The sequence below is a fragment of the Plodia interpunctella genome, chromosome 12, assembly GCF_027563975.2.
Source record: "Plodia interpunctella isolate USDA-ARS_2022_Savannah chromosome 12, ilPloInte3.2, whole genome shotgun sequence".
NCBI classification, from domain to species: domain Eukaryota; kingdom Metazoa; phylum Arthropoda; class Insecta; order Lepidoptera; family Pyralidae; genus Plodia; species Plodia interpunctella.
In genome coordinates this window covers 2167038-2190310 of record NC_071305.1, presented here as the reverse complement: position 1 = coordinate 2190310, position 23273 = coordinate 2167038, and the positions used below count along the sequence as shown (strand labels likewise).

Sequence of the window (23273 nt, the reverse complement as noted above, 5' to 3'; positions counted from 1 at the left end):
TGCGAAAGACTATGATATGATTCAGTGATTTGAATTTATTTCAAAATACGTACAATTTTTCTTTTCACTTTTTGAACAATTGTAAATTGGTACAACCAGTAATGAACGCAGAAAATGTGTGTGTGAAATGGAAAAAATAAAGAAAGAGTTTTCTTATACTATCTACCTAATAAATAAGATAGTAAGGTCATAAAAGTAATTTTTTCCTGTTTGTTTTGCGACTTGCGTACTTTTATAATCACGATGTTTATGCCAAGTGTAACGGAAAATATAAAAACAAAGTTATATATATAATGTTAAAGTTTATTTGAAAGAATCACATCTCCTAAAGTTTAAAGTGAAATGTATTTTTAACTTAAATCTACAGGTTGAATCAAATTGAAGTAATTCAATCTAACGATAACAAATTGTGTAAGTTTCTTTATCATCAATAGTTCTTGGTGCTTACTTATACTGTTGAAGAAAGTGTATTCTGACTGAACAAAAAACGATTTGATTAATTTGTAGAAGAATTTGTTGTGTGGTAAGTATTCACACAAGAGATTGTTTTTGTGTTTTTTTCACGTTGGTAACATACCTAAAAGAAATCGCATGGGGTTTCGATGCACATCAATGGCGAAACCTATCGAACGCGCATTAGTTCCTTGGGGCCGGTTTAGGGGTAAGGGGCCCCTACGAATGAAAACATGCAGCGTGCGCTTTCAATGAACTATTGCAAAAAAATCAGTGATTAACGGTCAATGTGAGGAGCTGACGCTCCCTGCCGTGCTGGTCGATTGATGGTATTGGTATTGGTCGTACATCTTCGGTGTCTGATCTAATTGAGCTTAAATCGTTCAGTTTTAATAGCTGCATGAAGTTATCCAGGGCATTCTTTAAATTCCAATTTTTCCTTTCCAGGCATCTGTAAAAAAACAACTATCATGTATATTTTGCAAAAATAAATACACAAGTACAGTCAACAGCACATCAACCTATCTAAATTCATTGTAAACTCGCCGCTATTACCGAGTCATAGAGGTTCATGTTGGGTAACTTGATGTGCTGTTGACGCTACACTAATAATTATAAAGTATTTGTAAATTTGGAAATCCAGAAGATGACTAGGTGTAACCAGTGATTTTTGGAACTAATCCACATTTCTAAATTTCTTTCATCAGTAGACTAGGAAGTTACGTTAATCCCAAGTGACATGATACTTTTTATCCCAATATTCTACGGGAGTGAAGCCGCAGCTAGGAAATAGTATTTTAAAAAGGTTACGTGTACTTACTTTCTGCTTGCATGCCTGTCTAATTCAGTCAAGTGTTCAAATACGACTATTAGTTTTTCTTTGGTTTCTTCATCAGGGGTGGATTCAAAATCCAAATCGACGTATAACTTTTTTGACCTTATCTGAAACAAAACAATTAAAAATAATTTCTCAGCATCAAAAATTAAGTGTGAGACATCGCAAAATGTATTTTTTGCCAAGTTTCATACTATCTGTATACCCAAGCCCAGAGGTGTAGTTATTATGAAAAACTGTTTATGTTTCCATGCCTTCATTTGAACGCATTCATAATGATATAAAGTGTGTTATTGATAACTGGTGTCAGATTTTATTTAAGTTGCCTGAAGGCATCTGACTTATTAAAACAATTATATATATAAAGTGTTATAAATTAAATATAATAGTTTTTGAACGCATGCTTTGGACCACAGATCAGTATCCATAGACAATTTATTTTTTAGCTGTCAACATTTCATCGATTCGCCGACGCCGCCGCTGTCAAACCACAAACATCGCGATCCGTAGCAGCCAGATACAGAAAATATCAATTTATTTTGTAGATTACTTAGTGTTAGCACGTTATATCTAATTGTTGCGCAAAATGAAGAAACACCAAACACGACAAAAGACGATGAACGACCCCGTGATCGTGTCCCGTGTGAAAAATTACCTCGCGGAAAATGTGGACAAGACTTTCGTCGATGTGAGCCAAATGGCGCGTTCTCTCAAAGAGCGTTATCGTGAATACAGTAATAGAAGCGATACAGCTTTCTGCCAGATGGTAGAGAGTGCTTACAAAGTGGTGTTACAGAGTTACGGACTCGACGGAGCGTCGACGTCGGAAGGGTCCGAGGAAGAATCAGATTTGGAGTTATTGGACGAAAATAACAGCGCATTGAACGATCGCTTGCTTGCTATGTATAAAATGCAGGATAAAAAACGACCTGCAGCCACTCGGCGGGCGACGGACAAGTCGGGAGAACCGATAGACATTCTAAGTAGTGACGAAGATGGATCCGCGGCGCCGAAATTACCAAAAATTAATGATCAAATCACCATAACCCCTCACATACCTATTAGAAACGCGAATAGCACAGCAATGGAGCTTCCAAAATCACATCAAAATGCACATACTGGTGACAGGAAGCGGAAAGTGGATGTAAATAAAAGTGCACCAGCTAAGAAGAAGTATGATGTTATTGCGAAGACTGTTAAAGTTAGTTTTGAAGACATTGGTGGTATATCTGAAATTATAACACAGATCTGTGACCTTGTATTACATATGAAACATCCTGAAGTTTACAGCCAATTAGGCATAAAGGCTCCTAGGGGGGCATTATTACATGGGCCTCCTGGAACGGGTAAAACTTTGCTGGCACACGCTATTGCTGGAAAGTTACAGTTGCCACTGATGGCCGTGACGGGCACAGAATTGGTTGGAGGAGTGTCTGGAGAATCTGAGGAACGCATCAGGGAGTTATTTGAGAGGGCAGTGTCAATAGCTCCATGTGTGTTGTTTATTGATGAAATTGATGCAGTGTGCGGAAACAGAATAAATGCTCAAAAGGATATGGAGAAGAGAATGGTGGCTCAGTTGCTGGCTAGTTTAGACAATTTGGGTGAAAACAATTCCTCAGTTCTCATACTTGCTGCTACAAATAATCCTGATGCCTTAGACCCAGCTTTGAGACGAGCGGGACGTCTTGAACAAGAAATTACTTTGGGTATTCCGTCTTTGAAAGCAAGGAAAGAAATCCTATCAATTTTGTGTAAAAATATATCAATGAGCGAAGATATAGATTTAAATGCTATTGCTCAAATAACACCAGGTTTTGTTGGAGCAGATTTACAAGCTCTTGTTAACAAAGCAAGTACATATGCAGTAAAGAGGATCTTTGCTGAAATACGAGCAGAAAGCTTGAAAAAGGAATTAGCAGAAAAACAACAAAACAATGAAGTTTCTGTTATTCCTAATGGAGAAAAGGAGAAAGAAGAAGCACCAAAAGAGGTTGGTGATGCTGTAGTAACTGAAGACAATGTTGTTGAAGAAGCAAAACCTGAATCTCAAGCTCCTGAATTAAACCCTGAAATTCCTGTTGTGGAGACTAATCACATAGAAAACGGTACAAACAATCCTGAACCCATTGATCCTGTCAATGAAGTTGTCAGCTTGCTAGAGGACTCTATGCCCTATACTTCAGCTGAACTTGAAGGTCTGGCTATAAGACATGAAGATTTCTTGAAAGCACTTAAAACAACAAAGCCATGTGCAGTCAGAGAGGGTATTGTCACAGTTCCTGATGTTACATGGGATGATGTTGGTTCCTTAAATCAAGTGCGGAAAGATTTGCAGCTTGCAGTTTTAGCACCTGTAAAGTATCCTGAACAACTAAAGAAACTGGGATTGGCTGCACCAAGTGGAGTTTTGCTTTGTGGACCTCCTGGCTGCGGTAAAACATTATTGGCTAAGGCTGTAGCCAATGAGGCTGGAGTCAACTTCATTTCAGTGAAAGGGCCTGAGTTGCTTAACATGTATGTGGGTGAAAGTGAAAGGGCCGTGCGAACATGTTTTAGGCGTGCCCGTAACTCTGCACCTTGTGTTATATTCTTTGATGAGTTTGATGCATTATGTCCAAGACGTACATCACAAGATCACAACGGAGCTGCAAGGGTTGTCAATCAGCTGTTGACAGAAATGGATGGTATAGAAAGCAGAGAAGGAGTATTTGTACTAGCAGCAACCAACAGGCCAGATATTATCGACCCAGCAGTACTAAGACCTGGCCGTTTAGATCGTGTCATGTATGTGGGCATGCCTGCCAGAGATGATCGGTTTGATATACTGCAAAAGTTGACAAAAGATGGTACACAGCCTCAACTAGGCCCTGATGTGGATTTACAAGTAATAGCAGGTCTTACTGATGGTTACACAGGAGCAGATTTGGCTGGCTTGGTTAAGGCAGCAGCAACAAATGCTTTGACCCTTCATATTGAAAATGGAACTATGGACGAGGATATATTTGTCACATTTGAAGACTTCAGAGCAGCTCTTGCAAAATGCAAGCCTTCTGTGTCCACTAAGGAGCAGTTGCATTATGAGAAATTGAGAATTAAATATGCCTCAGGATCTGATGACAAGGACATGGAGATGGAGACTGAACCTACTAATGAGGAGTCAATGGATACTGTGTGAGAATCATTTGAACATTGGATTTTAATTCAGGATTGAGTTCATAATATTACATTTAATTTTAAGAGTATATTACAAACCGATAGTGCCAATTTGTTCCTGCAAAACTGAACCTTTAAACCCTTTGTACAAATGAGGCTTGTATGAAACCAGTAGTAATTCGAATATATGTATTATGTGTAAACATGGTTTTGTGAATTTGCGAGTGACTTTAGACACACTCTTTATTTACATTATTACTGCACATTTTTAATTAAATGAGAAATAAACTTTATTTTTAAGATTATCGTTTTTTATTATAATATTATTCAAGTCATCCCAAATATTTTAAAAAAATCTATTTTTTGTCGAGGGCTCCAATTGCTTGGTGCGACTATGCCAGCCCATCTCAAAATATTTCATTCATGTATCCCTGAATATCTGCTTGTCACGCTTTCATGGCTAATGCGTTGGGAGGATTTTCATGACATTTGACATATATATACATATATAGCTAATGAGTCGAGGTCAAACATAGGCTACCGCGGGCGGAGCTGCAGGCAATAGCTAATATGAAAGTTCTGACGCAAGTCTGCAAATATGTTAGTTACTCAATCACGCAAAATCTATTGAACTGATTTCGATGAACTCCTGCCAGGGCCAAGCGAGAGCGGCATATACAGACAAACAACTGTATATTGCTTACTGCTGCTTACGTAGTCTGCTAGTTTTCGAAGACATGGCCATGTGACGAAGATAAATGCCACACATCCCGCGGAGCATTGTCATTTCCATGACTATTGTTTATGCCTTTCTATTTAAAAGTAAAAATAAAAAAAATATCTTACCTTAGTGATTTGGAAAGCGTTGGCATAGCACTCGTTACTAGGTTCGTCCCACAGTAACAATTCATTGACTATTTTATACTCGACTCTGTCACTCGTATGCAGCACGGTGGTGCGTGAGAAAGATATTATGTGCTCGTCTTCTGCTAAGGATTCCGCTGTTAGCTTAAGTATGCCGCAGATTTTGATGATCGTTGATTGTTCCTAGAAAAAAAATGTATACCTTTCTCTGTCATACTCGTCTAGCTTTTTAATCAGCCTCAAAGTTAGACACTTATTTTCTGGGATATACTTAATAACAAGCATAGATAAATATCAAAGACCGTCAATCTGTAAAATAAATGTTTGTTGTCGTATTCCTCATGGCTGAGGGTCGTGGTCATTACGTGGAATGAAACACACACAAAACCTTTTGTGGCACTATTTAGTGATTATAGTTTGCCATTGAATTCTCCATTTCACACACAAGTTAATAATCAACCAGTGTGCAGGTTTGCTAACGATGTTTTCCTTCACTGGCACCAAGTGGTAGTCTATGAAAAATACTATACATAAGTCAGATTGGTGTACAAACCCATGTAGCACGAGTAGGATTCGAACCTGGGACCTATAGATTCACAGGCGGCTTAACCATTACAGTTCTTCGCTTAAGTAAATGTAAATAAAATACATACATTATGGGATAATATATCGACGGTGAAAGTGAACGGGTCGTGTTTGAACACGGGCCACTTGTTGATGTATTTGGTGATGGAAGTGGCGCCCTCTATCACGTCCTTCAAGCCATCGTCCAGGAACTTACTGTTGTTCGACGATATGCGGAATAATCTGTGGACTAAAAATAAAAATTACTGTCTGTTACACACTATTGGCATATAGTTCGCCTAATTTCGCCTAACATTTCACGTGTTTTGCAAATAAAAAATATACTTTTCATTTTACGACGTAAATTATTATTTCCTTAAAGGTAAATAAGAGCTGTCATGCAAACTACGCAATGTACAGTCAACAGCACATCCACTTCTATGGCGCGGTAATAGCGGCGACTTTGCAATGAACTTAAGTAGATTGATTTGCTGTTGACTGTATGTTCATTCGCGGTGGCACCTGTCTGAGATCTGTGTAGCTAATTGTATTAATTTTATATTATACACTAGATATACACTGGTGGGGCGCGTGGTTCCGCCCCAAAATACCACTCCATATCCTCCCGTGGATGTTATTCGAGGCGACCAAGGTACACGCCTTAACAGCTGACAGGGAACAACAGCATCCCCAAAGAGGGTCGATGTCAGGCAGGCGGTCGGTTGTTAAAACATCGATGTTCAGAATCTTAAAATTTACGGTAACCCGAAATAAAGAGAGACTGCATAGTATTAAACAAAGTCGCTTCTCGCTGTCTGTCAGTCAATATGTATGCTTCGATCTTTAAAAATACACAAAGGATTTTGATGCGTGATAGTGTGATTTCTGAGGAAGGTACCTTCCACCTTTGTAATAGATATACATCTATGTAATGTATTATGTTTTTACCCGAGCGTGTTTGTAATAAAAACACTTACTGAACTTATATCTGTACAAAACATTCATCAACGCGTTCTCGTCATACATATCTTCGAGCATCTGTCTGTCCGACGGCTGCGCCTCTAACAACGGGAAGAATGTGTCAAGGTACTTCTCCACTATGCTCTCGGCTCCGTGGGGACAGAAGTTCTTTCGGTGCCCTGGTAGGTCGCCTTTCAAGTAGATAGTTACCCCATCCTAATAAAAAAAATGCAAAAAGTAACGGTTTGTCTGTAACGAACGTCACTTTTCCTTGTCTTTGCGTACCCAAATGAGACAGAACAACTGAACGTTATTTCTCTTTCTTCTATTAGTGGAAACGAAATAAATAAATCTATATTTTTCTTTGTTTACGAAAATTACAACATGTTTGTAAACAATGTGACAAAAGCCTTGGCAACAATAACATCCTCAAAGAGGGCTTTGTGGCCTCACACGCCTTAATGTAACTGGGAATACGTGAAGATGAGAGCGCGAGGCTTAACAGTTGATAAGTACAAATAACATTCCCTAACCAGGTTGACATTAAGCAGTCGGCCGGTCTTAAAATAACAGCCGAATCTTCAAAATTGCAAGGTTTATTTTTAAGCTTACCCCGGGATTTGTGGCCTCACAACCCCATGCATTACCGGGAACACGTGTAAATGAAAGTGAGAGACAATAAAGATACACTTACAAGCACTCGAAGAGTCGGGAACAGCATTTTTACAAGTCGCAGATACTCATTAGGGTCAGTGAAATCATGGCACAGAGGGTTCCCTTCCAGACTGAGCTCCCGTAGAGGAAGGTTCCGACAGCGAAGTAAAGCGGTCACCTTGTCCAAGTAGTTGTTCGACAGGTCAAGGATTTTGAGGTTAGGACACGTGTTCGATAGGTGGAAGCCGTCGATTGACCTGGGAGCAAAATGATTATTTGAACTATTTTAAAAATGAATCGGTGTTGGTGTAATGGTTAAGATCCCCGCCTGTGGATCGAAAAATCTGAGGTTGTAATCCTACTCGTGTCACATGAGTTTGTATACCAATCTGGCTCATGTATAGTATAGTTTTCGTCGACCACCAATTGCTTCCGGTGAAGGAAAAATATCGTGAGGAAACCTGCACACTTGTTCATTATTAACTTGTGTGTGAAATGGAGAAAGCAATGGCAAACCACTCTATTAATAATGCCAAGAAAGTTGTTGCGTGTGTTTCATTCCATGTAATGACCACGTCCCTTAGTCATGAGGAATACGACTATGAAGAAGATTTTAAAAATATATAAATTGCGTAAATTAAAATTGAGATTATTTGTTGATAATTTTGTCAATGAAAAATATTGCATGCCCGAAAGGGCAATCTATTGAAACTCTTATTTAAATTTACCGTGTACAAACACAAATTATGTTATAAATGCTTTGAGTTTAAATTTTTGACTTTGTATTTAAATATGCACCCATAGCCGGTGGAACATGTGGGCAATGTGTGCAAATTTTCTTTACTACTTATATATACTTATATTATAAATGGAAAAAATTGTAAGGATGTATGTTTGTTGCTATTTCACGCAAAATCTGCTGTACGGATGGTTACGAAATTTGGTACACGGGTAAAATATAATTAATTAACACAAATGGTACATTTTACCTCGAAATTCCCACGGGAGTTAAGTTCCGGGGCGCTAGTAATATATAAATCTGTGGAAATCCCGTATACTTACGTCAATCTATTACGCGATAGATTGAGCTCAGTCAATTGATCCCAGTCGACCACGCTCTGCATTTGTATGAGGTCGGTCTGATTGGGCAGTCGGTTAAGAGGGAAGTAGATGAAGTGACTGATGTCTGTAACAATAAATATTTGTAAACACCAGAAATTGCGACCTAAAACCCCTACAACCCCTGAAAATTGAAAGTTGATGTTTGATGATGATGTTTTATTTGATATTTTTTTTGTCTATCTGTATGTTCGCCTTGCATCACGCAAAAACTACTGGATGGAATACGATGAGGTTATCACAGTTGTACACCGGATGGTCTGACATAAAATCTGGCATTGGTTTCATCACAATATGTGGCTTAGAACCCGAGACAGTGACATTAATATTTTACGAGCGGACGCACGAAAAAAACGCGGGCGAAGCCGCGGGAAAAGCTAGTAAACAAATAAATAACACTGTCAAACCTGTGTAAAATAAATTGAGACACAAAACTACAAGTCGTGTAGGCTAGAGTTTTAAAAAATCACTTTCCTACTTTTTCTCCATCACTTCGCACGGTCGGCATCCACAGTTGTCAGACCAACGGCACGCATATCATCCACAAACATACCTGATTTGAGCGTGAACTCGTAGAAGTCGAGGCCGTATCCATGAAATTGAGACAAAACTACAAGTTATGAAGGCTAAGGAGCCTCCAAAGCCCAGAGTTCACTTTCCTACTCATTCCCCTCCACTTAACACGGTCGGCATCCACAGTTGTCAGACCAGTGGCACGCATATCATCCACAAACATACCTGATTTGAGCGTGAACTCGTAGAAGTCGAGGCCGTATCCAAGAAATTGAGACAAAACTACAAGTTATGAAGGCTAAGGAGCCTCCGAAGCCCAGAGTTCACTTTCCTACTTATTCCCCTCCACTTAACACGGTCGGCATCCACAGTTGTCAGACCAGTGGCACGCATATCATCCACAAACATACCTGATTTGAGCGTGAACTCGTGCAAGTCGAGGCTGTGTCCGCCATCATAACGCAATCCAAGCCTCTTCCTCAGCACCAGTCGCGGGAGGAAGTCTATCTGGTTCTGGGTCAATAGCGTTATAGATATCTTCAGAACCAACGCTATGTCTCCTTTGCGGATCTTGAAGCCCATCTTGTGTATGCTCACTAACGCTGGCTTGCTTCGGATCACGAGGAATTTGCATTCTTTTGATGTGAACTGGAATATGACGAAATTAATTACGTTTTCGAAATAATGGCGTGTGCGAAAATATTTGCAATGACATAGGGGAACTATTCGTTTATTTTGCTCTGAAATAGTGACAGATTGCAAGGCAATAGGATATATGTGACTAGATGTTGCCCGGGGCTTCGTTCCCGTGGAAATTTTGAGATGGCATGAACCAGAACCAGATGGCAGAACCTATGGCAATCTTGGATAATGTAACTTTCTAATGGTGGAAGAATTTATGAAATAGGTTCGGTAGTTTCGGAGATTACCCGTCTCAAACATACAAACTCTTACGTTTTTATAATAATATATTGCTCATTTAGAAACGATAAACAAAATTCACAACGCGAGCTCTTTCAAGCGAGCGATCAACTTTCAAGTTATACGTGGAACATAAAAATCTTACTTCAATAAAGCACGGAATAACATTGACTTGTTCCAAAAATACGTCAAATAGCTCTTCCTTAGTCCATGTTTTAGGGTAATTTGTGACCTGAAATCATAAAAAAATACAATCACTTTTGACTGTCGGTTTAGTATATAATATTGTTTGGATAACAATAATAATTGTCAAAAATTTGTATGCGTGGTTTCGCTAGAATATGACAACTTTATAATCCGCGACTAAAGAACATATAGCCTTGGCAGCTGATATGCAACAATATCATTCCCAAGGAGGGTTGACGTGAGGCAGGCGGCCGGTCGTAAAATCAGAGAAAAATCTTTAAAAGATTTTTGGATGCAACACGAAATGCAATGCATGAACACATGTGAAGATGAGAGAAATATATAAATAATTAGTAATTAAGAAATTCTCACAGTGATTTGTATAAATACGTTGTCTTTTTCGTATAGCTCCTCCATTTGCTCTTGTTCCAACAACATAGCGGACTGAAACAAAAAAGTTTACAAATTTAGTTTTTTTTTCTCAAATACAAATAACTAGTAGATAGCGAAGTAGTGGCCTTTGCCCAGCAGTGGGACACCATCTTTACAATTAGCCCGTCCCAGTTTCGCTCCGATAAATACATAACAAACATTGTAACTATAATAAACAACAACACACTAGCCATTGGTGAAAACCTCATGAAAATCCCTGCAATAGTTTCTTAGTTTATCGCGAACAAATGGCACAGGATTATGTTTAAAATATGCAAGGAAGTCCTCTGTCGCGTCTGTCTGTCTGTCTGCCAAAAGCAAGTATATTACCTTGGAGGTCTTAAAAGCGGCGACCCTCCTGGTGGCTACGGGCTTCCTCCACGGCCAGAAGTAGAGGTACTTCATAACGATCTCGTCCGTGCTGGTGGTGACGTCATGCCGCAGGTGCACCGGCGTGTGCTCCTCAACTAGCTCTGTAGTTTCATCTACCACCTCCCTGGTTACATATACAGGGTTACTGGTATCTAACGCGTAACCTTCCACAGGCGTTTTATTAACTGCGCCCCGGGGCTTCGCTCCCGTGGGAATTTCGGGATAAAAGGTACCCTATGTGTTATTCCAGGTTATTAAGGTACATAGAGACTAACATCTTTTGTTCTACGGCTTTTGTCTAAACGTAATAAATAAAACAAAAAATCATCTTTTTAAATTTTGATGTCGTTTCTATAAATTGTTAACTGTATGTTCGATTCCGGTACATAACGCTACTGTACTGTCTCGTGTTGCTTGGCTGATGTGTAGAATCGCTAATTAGATAGTATTTTATGTGAATAAAAAGAACTATGAATCACGAAAAGTTGTAGATAAAAAAAAAGATAAAAAATAAAAGTTTGATACCAGTAACCCTGTTGTATACACTACTAACGACCCGTCCCGGCTTCGCTCGGGCAAAAAAAACATAATAAATGATACCCCTAAACCTTCCTCAGGAATCACTCTACATATTGGTGAAAACCACATGAAAAATAAATATATAAATATATTAGGACAAATTACGCAGATTGAGCTACCCCCAAAGTAAGTTCGAGAAAATCCGTGTAGTTTTAGAGTTTATCGTGAACAGACAGACAAACAGATACGGTAGAGGACTTGGTTTTATTTTATGTATAAGGATATAATAACCCCAAAAGTAATTATAATTTAATTTTCAAACATAAACAAGCTCTTATCTAGTTTCCCCTGTCCCTTTGTCTGTAATCAAATCTTGCAAGTTAGATTTCCTACTTCCAGTTGACCTACAGAGTTGAAATCTCCCACGTCGTTTCAGTTTCCATGACAATGCATTATTATGGTAAGCATGACCTGATGGTCCTGATGGCAGCCCGGACCGGCTCCAAACGGGGGAACTCCTCGACAGTTTACAGCACGGACATCGGCTTTTTGTCAGGCGTTAAATACCATAAGATCTCTTTGATGACAATAAAAGCTTGTTGCAGAAATAACATTTTTGTAAAAAAACTTGTTAATTTTTTTAAACATATGTTTTTTAAACATATGTTTTTTAAACATAAGCATTAAATGTTTGTTACCTAACAGCTTGTCCCTTATTACACGAAAGGTTAATGGTGAGCTTTGGTTTCTTCTGCGTCGCGGGGCCCAGTCGCTGGAAGGCGCTGAGACGCTTCTGGCCCTGCGGGTCGGGGGACTCCGACCCTTCATGCGGCTCTGAAATTTATTATTATTTATTGTCCGTACGGATGTGTGGACTACTTCATATACTTCTATCCATCGCTAGTATGGAAATACTAGCGATGGATAGAAAAGGTAAACAGAAAGGGACAGAACAAGACCTAAGAACACCCATATATATATTTTTTAAATATATTTGTCGACCTCCGTGGCCTAATGGTCATCGCGCCGGATCCCCGGTCAGGTCAACATGCAAAATTATCTTTTTTAGATTGACCTGGGTATTGGATGTTTAATTATATGTGTATGTATCCCAACTAATATTTTAATGGCGAAAGTAAGTTTGTTACCTTTTCACGCATTATCTACTGGACCGATTATTATGAAATTTGGTGCACGGGTAGAAATACCCACGGAAGCGAAGCCCCGGGGCTTTATAAAATATAGTGTCATAACATAACTGTCGAACCTACTTTGGGGCTAGCTCAATCTGTGTGATTTGATATTTATTATTTATTTATTTATTATTGAAATAATTATATAGTTACAATTTGTTATAGTTAGAAATCAATCATATACCAACCTGTGGATCCGCTTTCGTTCCTCAAGTCTCCATACACATCAGAAGGGGAATACGCTTGAGGGGGCTCGCTGTCCATCGATTCGTCTTTTTGTACCGGGGTGAAAACTGTTGGTAATTGTTGGATAGAAGTTGGCACAAATGTTTGGGGCGTTGCCATATGTGCCTGGGGTGTTGGCACAAATGTTTGTGGCGTTGGCGCTTGCGGCCAAGTGAAAGTTGGTTCTTGGCCGTAAGTTTGTTGATCTGAAGAAGATTGGTAAGAAATTAAATTAGCTGTTTTTTAATTGCTTCATTGGAAAGTTCTCATGATCATCGTAAATGAAAATTTACATTGAATAAAATAGAAGGTATTTTTCTTATTTAAACTATATTTATGTTGGTATGTTCAATGATTTCACTGCTCATATTTAAACTATATTCATGTAGGTAGATTCAATGATCCCACTGCTGGGCTGATGTTCATCCTCCATATAAATTCCCAAGTAGGTCAAAAGCTATAGATCTAAATGTTGTGAAGCGCGTTTGGTCAATTTTCAGATTCAGAATTTAAGAAAAAATAATTTATATTCCACAACATAAATGATTCTTTATTTTTCTTTTTAAAATAGGTATTGGTTTTTCTTTTCCATATTTTTAAAAGCTAAGCTATTTTTAATAGATTTAATCATGTGAATTACTTTCGTACGTTCGTTTTTTATTTATTTTTATAATTATCGCTTACAATAAGATTAATTTTGAAATTAAAGAAAGCTATACTAACTGGGTTCAGACGATGCCATATCCAATTGTTTTGTATTTTGTTGCAATATCTGTTCCTGATGATGTTGGTTCAGGAATGACTTTGGTATACCTGTTACAATAAATAATTATTATTCTATTAGTAGTATATCAATCAATGACTTCTTCTAGAAATAGTTTAGTCAAAGCCTCACCTAACGCCACTATCACATTATTAATAGCGAAAAAAAAAACTGAACAAATAATGCCACGTAGATAAAGAATTTCATTAGGAACAATTATAGTTTTCCATTAGGTTAAGTAAATAAGGTATAAACTAATATAGATACTTTACATTATTATGTTGTGTACATAAACAAATAAATATATTTAAAATCATGATAATAACTTACCTGCAGGGTAGCATGCACGATAAGCTGGAAAAGAAAAAAAAACGATCAAGTTTAAATCTGACTCCCGCACCGAGATTTCCGTATCACCTTGTAATTATAAAACACAAAAGTCACAGACAAACTTTAATATGCGGGCGTATTTACTATTATTTCTATGAAATGAATTACAAATATAAGTTTGTTATTGTATTTTTGTAATGTAACTATAATTCATTTATTATTATATGTTATATGTCTTTGTATTATCTTTATTTTTGCATTTTCATGATACCAATTCAATGGGGAGTAATATTTTCCCGGGCTGGGAATCAAACCTAGAAGATCCATGTGGCGGACTGGCGTGCTAGCTACAACGCGATAGAGATTATTGAAATCATGACTGCTGTCACCCGGCTCTGCGGCAAAAAGTACCTCTTCAACTCCACATCAAAAAATCACGAATCACAATCACACTTTTACGTTTATAATATTTGTATATACTATATATATTATTATTATACATTAAGTAAATATGTAATTCTATACCTACCCATTACATTAAGCATTTGTCCAAGGTGCTGATTGGGGGGACCCACAATAGGTTCCTGTGGTACAACTGAATTAACAGGAACATTTATGTTGGCACTAGGATGATTTACAAAATTCACCGGTACGGGTTGTACAGGTTTGCCCATCATAGTTGTTTGTTGTTGTTGTATTAGTTGCTGTTGTATATTGTGTTCTTTTATTTGCTTCGCCAACAACTTTGCTTGCTGTGCCCTATGTTTTTTCAATTCTTTCTCCTTTTTCGATATCGCTTTATTCATTTGTATCGTCGTCAGGGATTGTATTGGTTTTCCTGTAACTGTTCAAAGTAATATCACAGTTTAATGGAAATCACAGTTAAATGAAAATCACAGTTACAGTTATGGGAAATACAATTACAGTACAGGAAATAGTTTTACCACGCCCTCGCCAAAGGTAAAACGCCAGCGTTGGCGATGCAGTCAGGGTTGTCACAAAATTTATTTTGTTTAATTCATTTTATTTTCCAAAAGCCACATCTCTTGATTTAGCTCCTAACGCTTCAAATGCGAGCGTTTGGCATACCTCAGCCATGATTTGGGAGGGGGAGAGGCTCTGGATGCGTTCGAAAGTAGACTTTAGAAACCAAGTAAATGCGTCGGTCGGCTATGATAATATTACTTACTGTGATAATTTGAATTTACTAGTTGTTCGCCGCGAACTTAGACCTCGCGAACGCAATACATTTTTACAATATTGTGAATATTTCAAAAACGGCTAAACCAATTTTGATGCACCACGAACTTCAAAATACTACTATTGACATATTCTACATATATTTTAAATTTCATCAAAATCAGACCAACGGTTAGAAAGTTATCGCGTTCTAAACATACACACAAAAAATGTACTTTTGCCCCAAGTAGAATATTAGATCTCACTCGTAGCGCTCGCTCGGTCAATTATACAAATTCAAAATTCTTTATTCTATTTAGGATGATATACATCACTTATTGACGTCAAAAATGTACTCAAAACTAAGACTACTGTACTGTAGACCTACTTTGTAGTTAAAAAACAACGGTGGCGAACCAGCGGTTAAGAGAGCCACTTGTGAACCAAAAGGTCCCAGGTTCAAGTCCTACTTGTGCCGTATGAATTTGTATACCAATCAGTACATACTTATAGTAGTTTTCAGCCACCACTTGCATCAGGTGAAGAAAAACACCGTGAGGAAACTGCTTGTATGCTACTACTCGTCACTAAAACGGCGATAGGTATAGTAAGTCATGTCAGATGCCATTAGTCGACTTGAATAAAATCTGACACCAGTGTCAGCTAGCATTATCATATTCGAAAAAGAGGCAGTTAAAAAATATTAAATAACTACCCTTGCCTGGCGCCCCTGCCGCTACAACGCTAGGATTGCGTGGCTCCGGACTTTCACCGTCAGCAAAACCTGTGGAAAAATAATTATATCATCATCTAATTTAAGACCGAATCTATTTTTAACCCCCGACGCAAAAAGAGGGATGTTATAAGTTTAACGTGTCTGTCTATCTGTCTGTGGCATCGTAGTTCCCAAACGGATGAACTGATTTTCGTTTAGTTTTTTTTGTGTAGTAGATAATTTTATCCCGAGTATTCTTAGCCATAATGTTTCATGAAAATCTGTTCAGCCGTTCAAAAGTTGTGGCGAAATGAATATTGAAAGTCGGGGGATTTTTAATTTGTCTAACAAATAAACTTAGTGGAGTTTCTTCCACTGCTCTATCTCCAAAGCTAATTATTTTCCTCCTTTTTCTTCTTTGCCGAAATTAGAAGGACGGCAAAATTCACGGCTTCTTGCAGGCCACGTTTGAAGAAACGGTGCAAAACTTGCACTTGAATATTTTCCATCTTACGCGAGTTCTAGAAATTAAGGTGCGGTAAATTATGATTCTGCCCTGGACGGTAATATCCACGGTACGCCTTTGGGGGTTTTCGATAGAGCATATGTCAAAAATAAAATTACCATCATTTACTTACTAGTGAAATCTTCTGTGAAATCAGTACTGAAAAATAGAGAATTATCAATTATTATATACGAATAACGCTATTTAAAATTATATATTATAAATTTTAATTCTCTGTGTATTAACCCGAAATAATTAACTTAATTTCCACTATATAATATTAGGTGAAGCTCGACAGATGACGGTAGAAATTACACATGCGGATGTCATTTCCTTTATCATGCTTTGGAAGATGTTATTTGCAATGTCCAAAAAAGGTATATATTGTTTATGTGATATTTATTCTTATATGTATGTATACAAGTATTTATGTATAATATTTGTATGTATGTGTATTTTATTTTTGAATTTAAATTTTCGTTTTTTTCTTTTTTTTTTAAATGTATTTTATGCAGCCAGTCTGCCTCTATGTACCACATCTCCTCTCACGGGTCTACCGGAAGAGATTTCATTTGAAATAAGTAGCTCTCCCTTGTACTCATTTTTATAATGTAATTTATATTTTAAGTTTTTTGTGTACATAAATTGATAAATAAATAAATAAGATGTTTATATCTTACTAGATGTTGCCCGGGGCTTTGCTCTCGTGGGAATTTCGAGATAAAATATAGCCTATAGCAATCTTGGATAATGTACCTTAGTAATGGTGAAAGAATTTTTGAAATCGGTTCGGTAGTTTCGGAGATTACCCGCCTCAAACATACTAACTCACAAATGCTTACCTCTTTATAATAATGGTATAGAAGTAAAGATTTTGACTTCCAAATAACACATAACAACACTGCTTTTTCTTATTTCTTGAGATATAACAAAAACAATATTATTTTCTGATTATTTATGTGATGACTAGCTGATGCCCGCGACTTCGTTCGCGTAGCCGAACCATTTTTGGTATGGAATCAAAATTATTAGAGAGAAAATAACATAAGCCCGTAGGCATATTCTATACATAAATGGGAGTTTTAGCCAGTTCAGGCAAGTTTTCAACGAATACCTTCCGTCGTCATCGAAACTTAGCCCAAACTGTTTCCGCCTTCACCACGTGATGGTACTCCCAGCTTATGTTATAATAGTATAGGGTAAATATAAGATTAACTTTGTTACAGAACTTCCGTTTCAGAAATGTTCGAAATCTTCTATTTTAATGCGCCAACCGTTACTGCTCCTGCTAAGGTTGAACAATTTCTGCTAAGATTTCACTTAACAGAAAATGCTTATCAGATTGGTTAAGTTTTTACTAAGACGTCATTTTCATATATATTATAGAAGAGCCGTTGCTCGCGGCAAAGAATACATGGTGAATAAAATAGATTTTTGAGAGTCTCAATATGTATGTGAATTATGGTTAAAAACCAAATGAGTCTTTTTATAAATAGGTACCTAAATGTTAAAAATGCTCATTAGGCTGATCAACTTTTGTTAAGGCGTTTGGTACATACCCATCGGCAACGCCTGGAGCGACCCGCCATTTCTTCACTGGACATGCTTGTATAAAATGGCCTTGAACACCGCAGTAAGAACATTTGTTATCTTTTATTAATTGTTCAACGCTGAAAAGATGTATGAGATATAAGTGTGATGAAGTTCTGCGGCTTATTGGTCATCATTGCTACAACGGAGGTCCCGGGTTCCATCTTCGGAATGGTCATGATGGATAACCTTTATTATATTGACATGGGTGATTGAATGGTGAACATTCAATATTATATTTATATATCGGCTCGGTAAAACCATAATAAATTATACATTTCAAAACTTTCTCAGGAATCATTTATTGGTGATAACCGTACTAAAATCGGTCCGGTAGTTTGTCATTATTCTTTATTCAAATCTAACAAGCAATTTTTTCGGGGAAGGGGAATGATTCCACGCATGCGCACCATGGCTTACATTTAAAAAAAGAACAATTCATTGACAGATTTGTGTTTAATAAAGTATTTAAATTAGAGACTACATTAAAGCTTATCTTTTGTTAGTTTCTATATTGACTTACCCTGTGAGCACTGGTTTCAGTGCGGATGGGTTCCTGACTGTTTTCTTATTTGCCGGGTTCATTGGACAATTGATGGAGAAATGTCCTTGTGTCTTGCACATCATGCATACAATTATAGAATTATCTTCGGCGCCATCTCTGTAACCAAAAAGTTAATACTTCAAATAAAACAAAGTAATATTAAGTTTTTTTTTTTTACAAAAATGTCAACAAACTTTAATTGTCGTCAGAGAAATTTTATTAATTCACAGAGTATTTAACGCGTTAAAAAAAACATGTCCGTTAAGGAGTTCCCTCGTCGGGAGTCGAACTTGGTCCGCCATCTCATGTCTTGCTTATCACAATAATGCATAGCGATCGGAACTAAAGCCACGTGTAAAATTCCGTCACTGTGCTATTAATTAACCGTTGAGGAGATAATGTATCCTTGGTTAAAAATTGAGTGCGGCCGTTGTCTGTTATTTGCCAAAGCTTTCTCTTACTCGCCTTGTAAGACATCCACCGGAAGATATGGAGTGAACCTATTCTAAAGCGGAACCAAAGACCACAATAAATGACTCACTTATTATAGAGCCAATAAGCGTTCGATGTTCCATTTTTTTGTCTTATGTTTAGTCCTAACCAATATTATAAATGCGAAAGTAAGTTTGTTAGTTATCGAGTAGATAGAACGTAAGTTCGCGGCGAACAACTAGTAAATTTAAATTATCACAGTAAGTAATATTATCATAGCCGACCGACGCATTTACTTGGTTTCTAAAATCTACTTTCGAATGCATCCAGAGCCTCTCCCCCTCCCAAATCATGGCTGAGTAGTGAGTGCCCAATGCTTCATATGAAGCGTTAGGAGCTAAATCAAGGGATGTGGCTTTTGGAAAATAATCAAATAGAGGTAACAACCTCTTCACGTTCATCTACTCTACCAATCTTCTTGAAATTTTACATATATGTAGTTTATAGTATGGAGACCAATAAATGATCCCGCTAAAATAACTATGCCCGTGGAAGATTTACGCGGGCGAAGCTGTGGGCAAGAGCTAGTACAAAAATAAATTTACACTTACAGTTTTTTCCATCGTTTTGGACACGCCTTCGACGGATGGCCTCCCTCTTGTTTGCAATGATAACATTTGACAGTTAAATTGAGTAACTTCTTCTTTGGGAGCTTAGTTTCAGTTGCTGTGTTTGGGCTGAAAGGATAGATCCTTACATACAAACATTATAAAATGCAAAAGTCTGTCTTTTTTTTTTTAATCTGTTCTTTTTGTGCTTTACATCCTGTCTTGGCTTAATTTTTTAAGAATGAACAAATTTGGCTACTTTCTAACGTTAGTCAAATCAGATACTTTTTTCTAATGTCATAAACAAAATTTTTTATTGAGCTTGTATGACCTATAATGTAGATATTATGAGTCATGATTTTTGGAGTCAAAATGCATTCCTACCTAATGTACTTTAATGATAATAAAAAAATAGCAAATTACTTCATTAATAAAACTAATCAATTAAAATTACATTGAATTATTGCCTTTGATTATTCAAATACCTTTACTTAGATATTAATTTTTTTAACCAGTCAAGTAGTCAGTTACTAGGGATTACAATATAACAATACATTATTACAAATATGTTCACTTCACTTCACTTCACTTTTTAATTTTATGGCTCCATCGTTTGGCCAAACGATTACAAACATTATAAAATGCAAAAGTCTGTCTGTCTGATTTTCAAGAAATTTGATATGCATATACGTGAAGACCCCTGTTCAAACATAGGCTACTTTTTTTATTTAATTTAGGTTCACTAAACATTTTGCCCTGCCGGAAGCCGGGGAATTTATTCCCTTCACGCGAATGAAGTCGCAGTCACAGTATGTTTAATTTCAATAATAAAAGTAAAAAGTTTACAGTATCTAATTTCTCTGTCTCCATCTTCCGTATCATTTTCTGCCGTTTTTAAAGGGCAACGTTTTTTTATGTGGTTCAGGCCACCACATTTATAACATATTTTTACCGTCGTACTAAAAAGTAATAAACTCGACATTAGCCATTATGACATTACGGGTTCCCGCCATTCGAGTGCCTTAGCGTCTACGGACTAGCAACAGCCGGATGAAACATAACTGTGTGCGTAGTGCGACTACATGCGTGCGGTGTCACCATCGAATCGACTGGAAGTGAGACGCAGTGAATAAATCACATTGCGTCGTTGTGACGCAACGACAACCACAACGCAATGTGATTGGTTAACTACGTCTCACTTCGAATCGACTCGATAGTGATAAGTGAAATTAAAATACAAGCCCTTTGCAGTAAAGTTTTATTGTTATCTCTAATGCCGGTTCCACACTATCGCGTAGCAGTTCGCCCAACTTGGCAGATAAAATCAGTCATGTAAATTAAGAAATGTTTATACAGCGCAGTCGGCAACTGTCCTGATACGGCGATAATGTGTAGCCGGCATGAGGTATATTTGCGAAATATTTGCTAACAAGCAATAACTTTACTCTCATCTCCTCATGTTGTCCTGGTTACCTATCATTAACAAAAGCAGCGTATTACCTATCATCTGCCAAGGATATGCCTCAGTCACCTTGGACAACATTCATGGGAAGATATAGAGTGGTCCTATTCTAGGGTGGTTCTATATGCATCAGTATGTATATTCTCATCTTACTTACTTTTTCTCATTGCCTTTCAAGGTAGCTGGAACATCCTTTGATTCATTAGATCCACTCAGTTCTGATGTTGTTGCGTTCACAGCATTATTAGCGCTAAAAAAAAACCTTTTTTTTTTAATCTGTTCTTTTTGTGCTTTACATCCTGTCTTGGCTTAATTTTTTAAGAATGAACAAATTTGGCTACTTTCTAACATTAGTCAAATCATATACTTTTTTCTAATGTCATAAACAAAATTTTATATTGAGCTTGTATGACTTTTGGAGTCAAAATGCATTCTTACCTAATGTACTTTAATGATAATAAAAAAATTGCAAATTACTTAATTAATAAAACTAATCAATTAAAATGACATTGAATTATTGCCTTTGATTATTCAAATACCTTTACTTAAATATTAATTTTTTTAACCAATCAAGTAGTCAGTTACTAGGGATTACAATATAACAATACATTATTACAAATGTGTTCACTTCACTTCACTTCACTTTTTAATTTTATGGCTCCATCGTTTGGCCAAACGATGATTTTGCCAATGTCAAGGTTGAGAAAGACACTGTAATTATTACTAAGAATTTACAAATATGTTATTAAGCTCTATCTATACAATGTCGGTTAGATTTAAAACTTTGATTTGTAGACACAAATAAATGAAAAAAATATTACACAGTATATGCAAGTACAAATGTATCACATAGCCTAATGATTTAAATAAATTGCAGAAAAAGCAGCCATATCATGTTAGCATTTTTTGTTAGTTATGTAGAATAAAGTGCTTTTACTGTAATTTTCATTATAAGAAAACAACTATTCAGATTTACACGAAAACCTGATGATAGAATACATTTGTTCATTGGTAAGTATTAACTTTTGGAGGGGATAGTGTTTAGTATTATAAAATACATTTTAATAAGTTTTACTTTGGTGTGTCAGTTTTATTTCCAGCTGTGTTATTGTCATCTCCAATTGATTCTGATGCTTCGTATTCATCATCCTCTACATCAATATTCGCCCAAAACTTATTTGTTGTAGGTAATGCAGAAGATGGTTTGGGCTGTTTGAATTTCCTGAAACATCATGAGTTTTCAGTTGGTTAAGTTTTATTAGAGTGTCTGTGCCTGTTTTGGACTACTAGATCTAAGACGATTTTGTCAGAATTTCTTGTAGTTGATTAATCTAAATGATCAATAAACATAAAGAAATACTAAGCCTAATTTATGACATTTTGACTTTTGCAAATAAATATGATATCAAACATACTTGACAATGTTACTGCTCTAACACATAGTCGGAAAGGATATAACTGTAATGTATATTTAAATTATCAACACAAATATTATTTTAAGTGAAATTAAAATTTATAAATTTCTACAACCACTAATGAAAACAAGCAGATTTTAGGTTACAATTATAAGCAAAATGTACGTGCTATTTCTGTCTAAAGAATATTTATATCCTTACCACATATTGGGTCGAAACCCAGACATTATGAATACAGGTAAATTTTAGTAATAAACCCTAGGAATAAAATAAAACATTAAAACTTCATCGTCGCGTCTCTTGTTTTGATTTTGCAGAAATTGTAGAATTGATGTTGGACATGACATTGACAGATTATGATATGACATTGACAAACATAATATTGGCTTAGGCATTGGTTGCTTGCTTTACTTGCCTTGTCTGCCGTGCTGCATGTTATATGTAAAACATTTAGGTAGGTACTCCATTGTGGACCGAAATATGTAAAATAGTCCGCAGGGCGACAATCCAATAAAGAGAACTATCTACTAATAGAAAGATCATAGATCGGTACCCACGGCTAGTACGTACTAGCTTACAGTATTTTATATTTAAGTAAGTGCTAGTAGCTATTTTAGACGCGATAATAAACGTAAGCTTATGGAAGCAAGTCGCCGCTCGCTAGGGATCCTTAAATCTTACACAGCGTGTACTCAATGTCGCCATACCGGGTCAACGTAGACTTTTGCAGGATAGAAGAGTCATGGATTATACTAAAATATGCA

At 36.8% G+C, this 23273-nt stretch overlaps 2 protein-coding genes across 4 annotated transcripts; one reads left to right on the top strand and one right to left on the bottom strand.

Moving 5' to 3' along the window:
* Positions 1-282: 282 nt before the first annotated feature.
* Positions 283-22848, bottom strand: LOC128674249 (uncharacterized). 3 transcript variants are annotated; one of them, XM_053752716.1, is made up of 25 exons: positions 22711-22848; positions 22170-22316; positions 21252-21344; positions 20486-20591; positions 19636-19763; positions 18572-18709; positions 18018-18128; positions 16592-16617; positions 15954-16022; positions 14589-14903; positions 14060-14083; positions 13690-13779; positions 12930-13172; positions 12247-12382; positions 10988-11153; positions 10598-10669; positions 10185-10271; positions 9529-9766; positions 8549-8672; positions 7527-7743; positions 6850-7048; positions 5962-6122; positions 5291-5491; positions 1274-1395; positions 283-904 (listed from the first exon to the last, which is right to left on the bottom strand). In XM_053752716.1, exons 1-25 carry the CDS (start codon positions 22734-22736, stop codon positions 724-726), a joined length of 3420 nt encoding a protein of 1139 aa, XP_053608691.1. In that variant the 5' UTR covers positions 22737-22848; the 3' UTR covers positions 283-723. The 3 variants fall into 3 exon arrangements, with proteins under 3 accessions (XP_053608691.1, XP_053608692.1, XP_053608693.1); XM_053752717.1 differs by having other exon boundaries at positions 14589-14897; XM_053752718.1 differs by lacking the exon at positions 20486-20591 and having other exon boundaries at positions 19636-19761.
* On the top strand, positions 1730-4746 carry smid (smallminded). The gene has a single exon (XM_053752723.2). The coding sequence runs from the start codon at positions 1875-1877 to the stop codon at positions 4464-4466; it is 2592 nt and encodes an 863-aa protein (XP_053608698.1). The 5' UTR covers positions 1730-1874; the 3' UTR covers positions 4467-4746.
* Positions 22849-23273: the final 425 nt, after the last annotated feature.

What these genes read in the sequence shown, in the direction of transcription:
- smid (XM_053752723.2), top strand. Translation starts at nt 1,875, where the DNA reads ATGAAGAAACACCAAACACGACAAAAGACGATGAACGACCCCGTGATC.
- LOC128674249 (XM_053752716.1), bottom strand. Translation starts at nt 22,736, where the DNA reads ATGTCTGGGTTTCGACCCAATATGTG. An exon ending in TTATTCCGTGCTTTATTGAA is followed by an intron (nt 9,767 to 10,184) that starts GTAAGATTTTTA and finishes GTCATATTCCAG; the next exon opens with TTCACATCAAAAGAATGCAA. An exon ending in TCGATATATTATCCCATAAT is followed by an intron (nt 5,492 to 5,961) that starts GTATGTATTTTA and finishes TTTTTTTTCTAG; the next exon opens with GAACAATCAACGATCATCAA.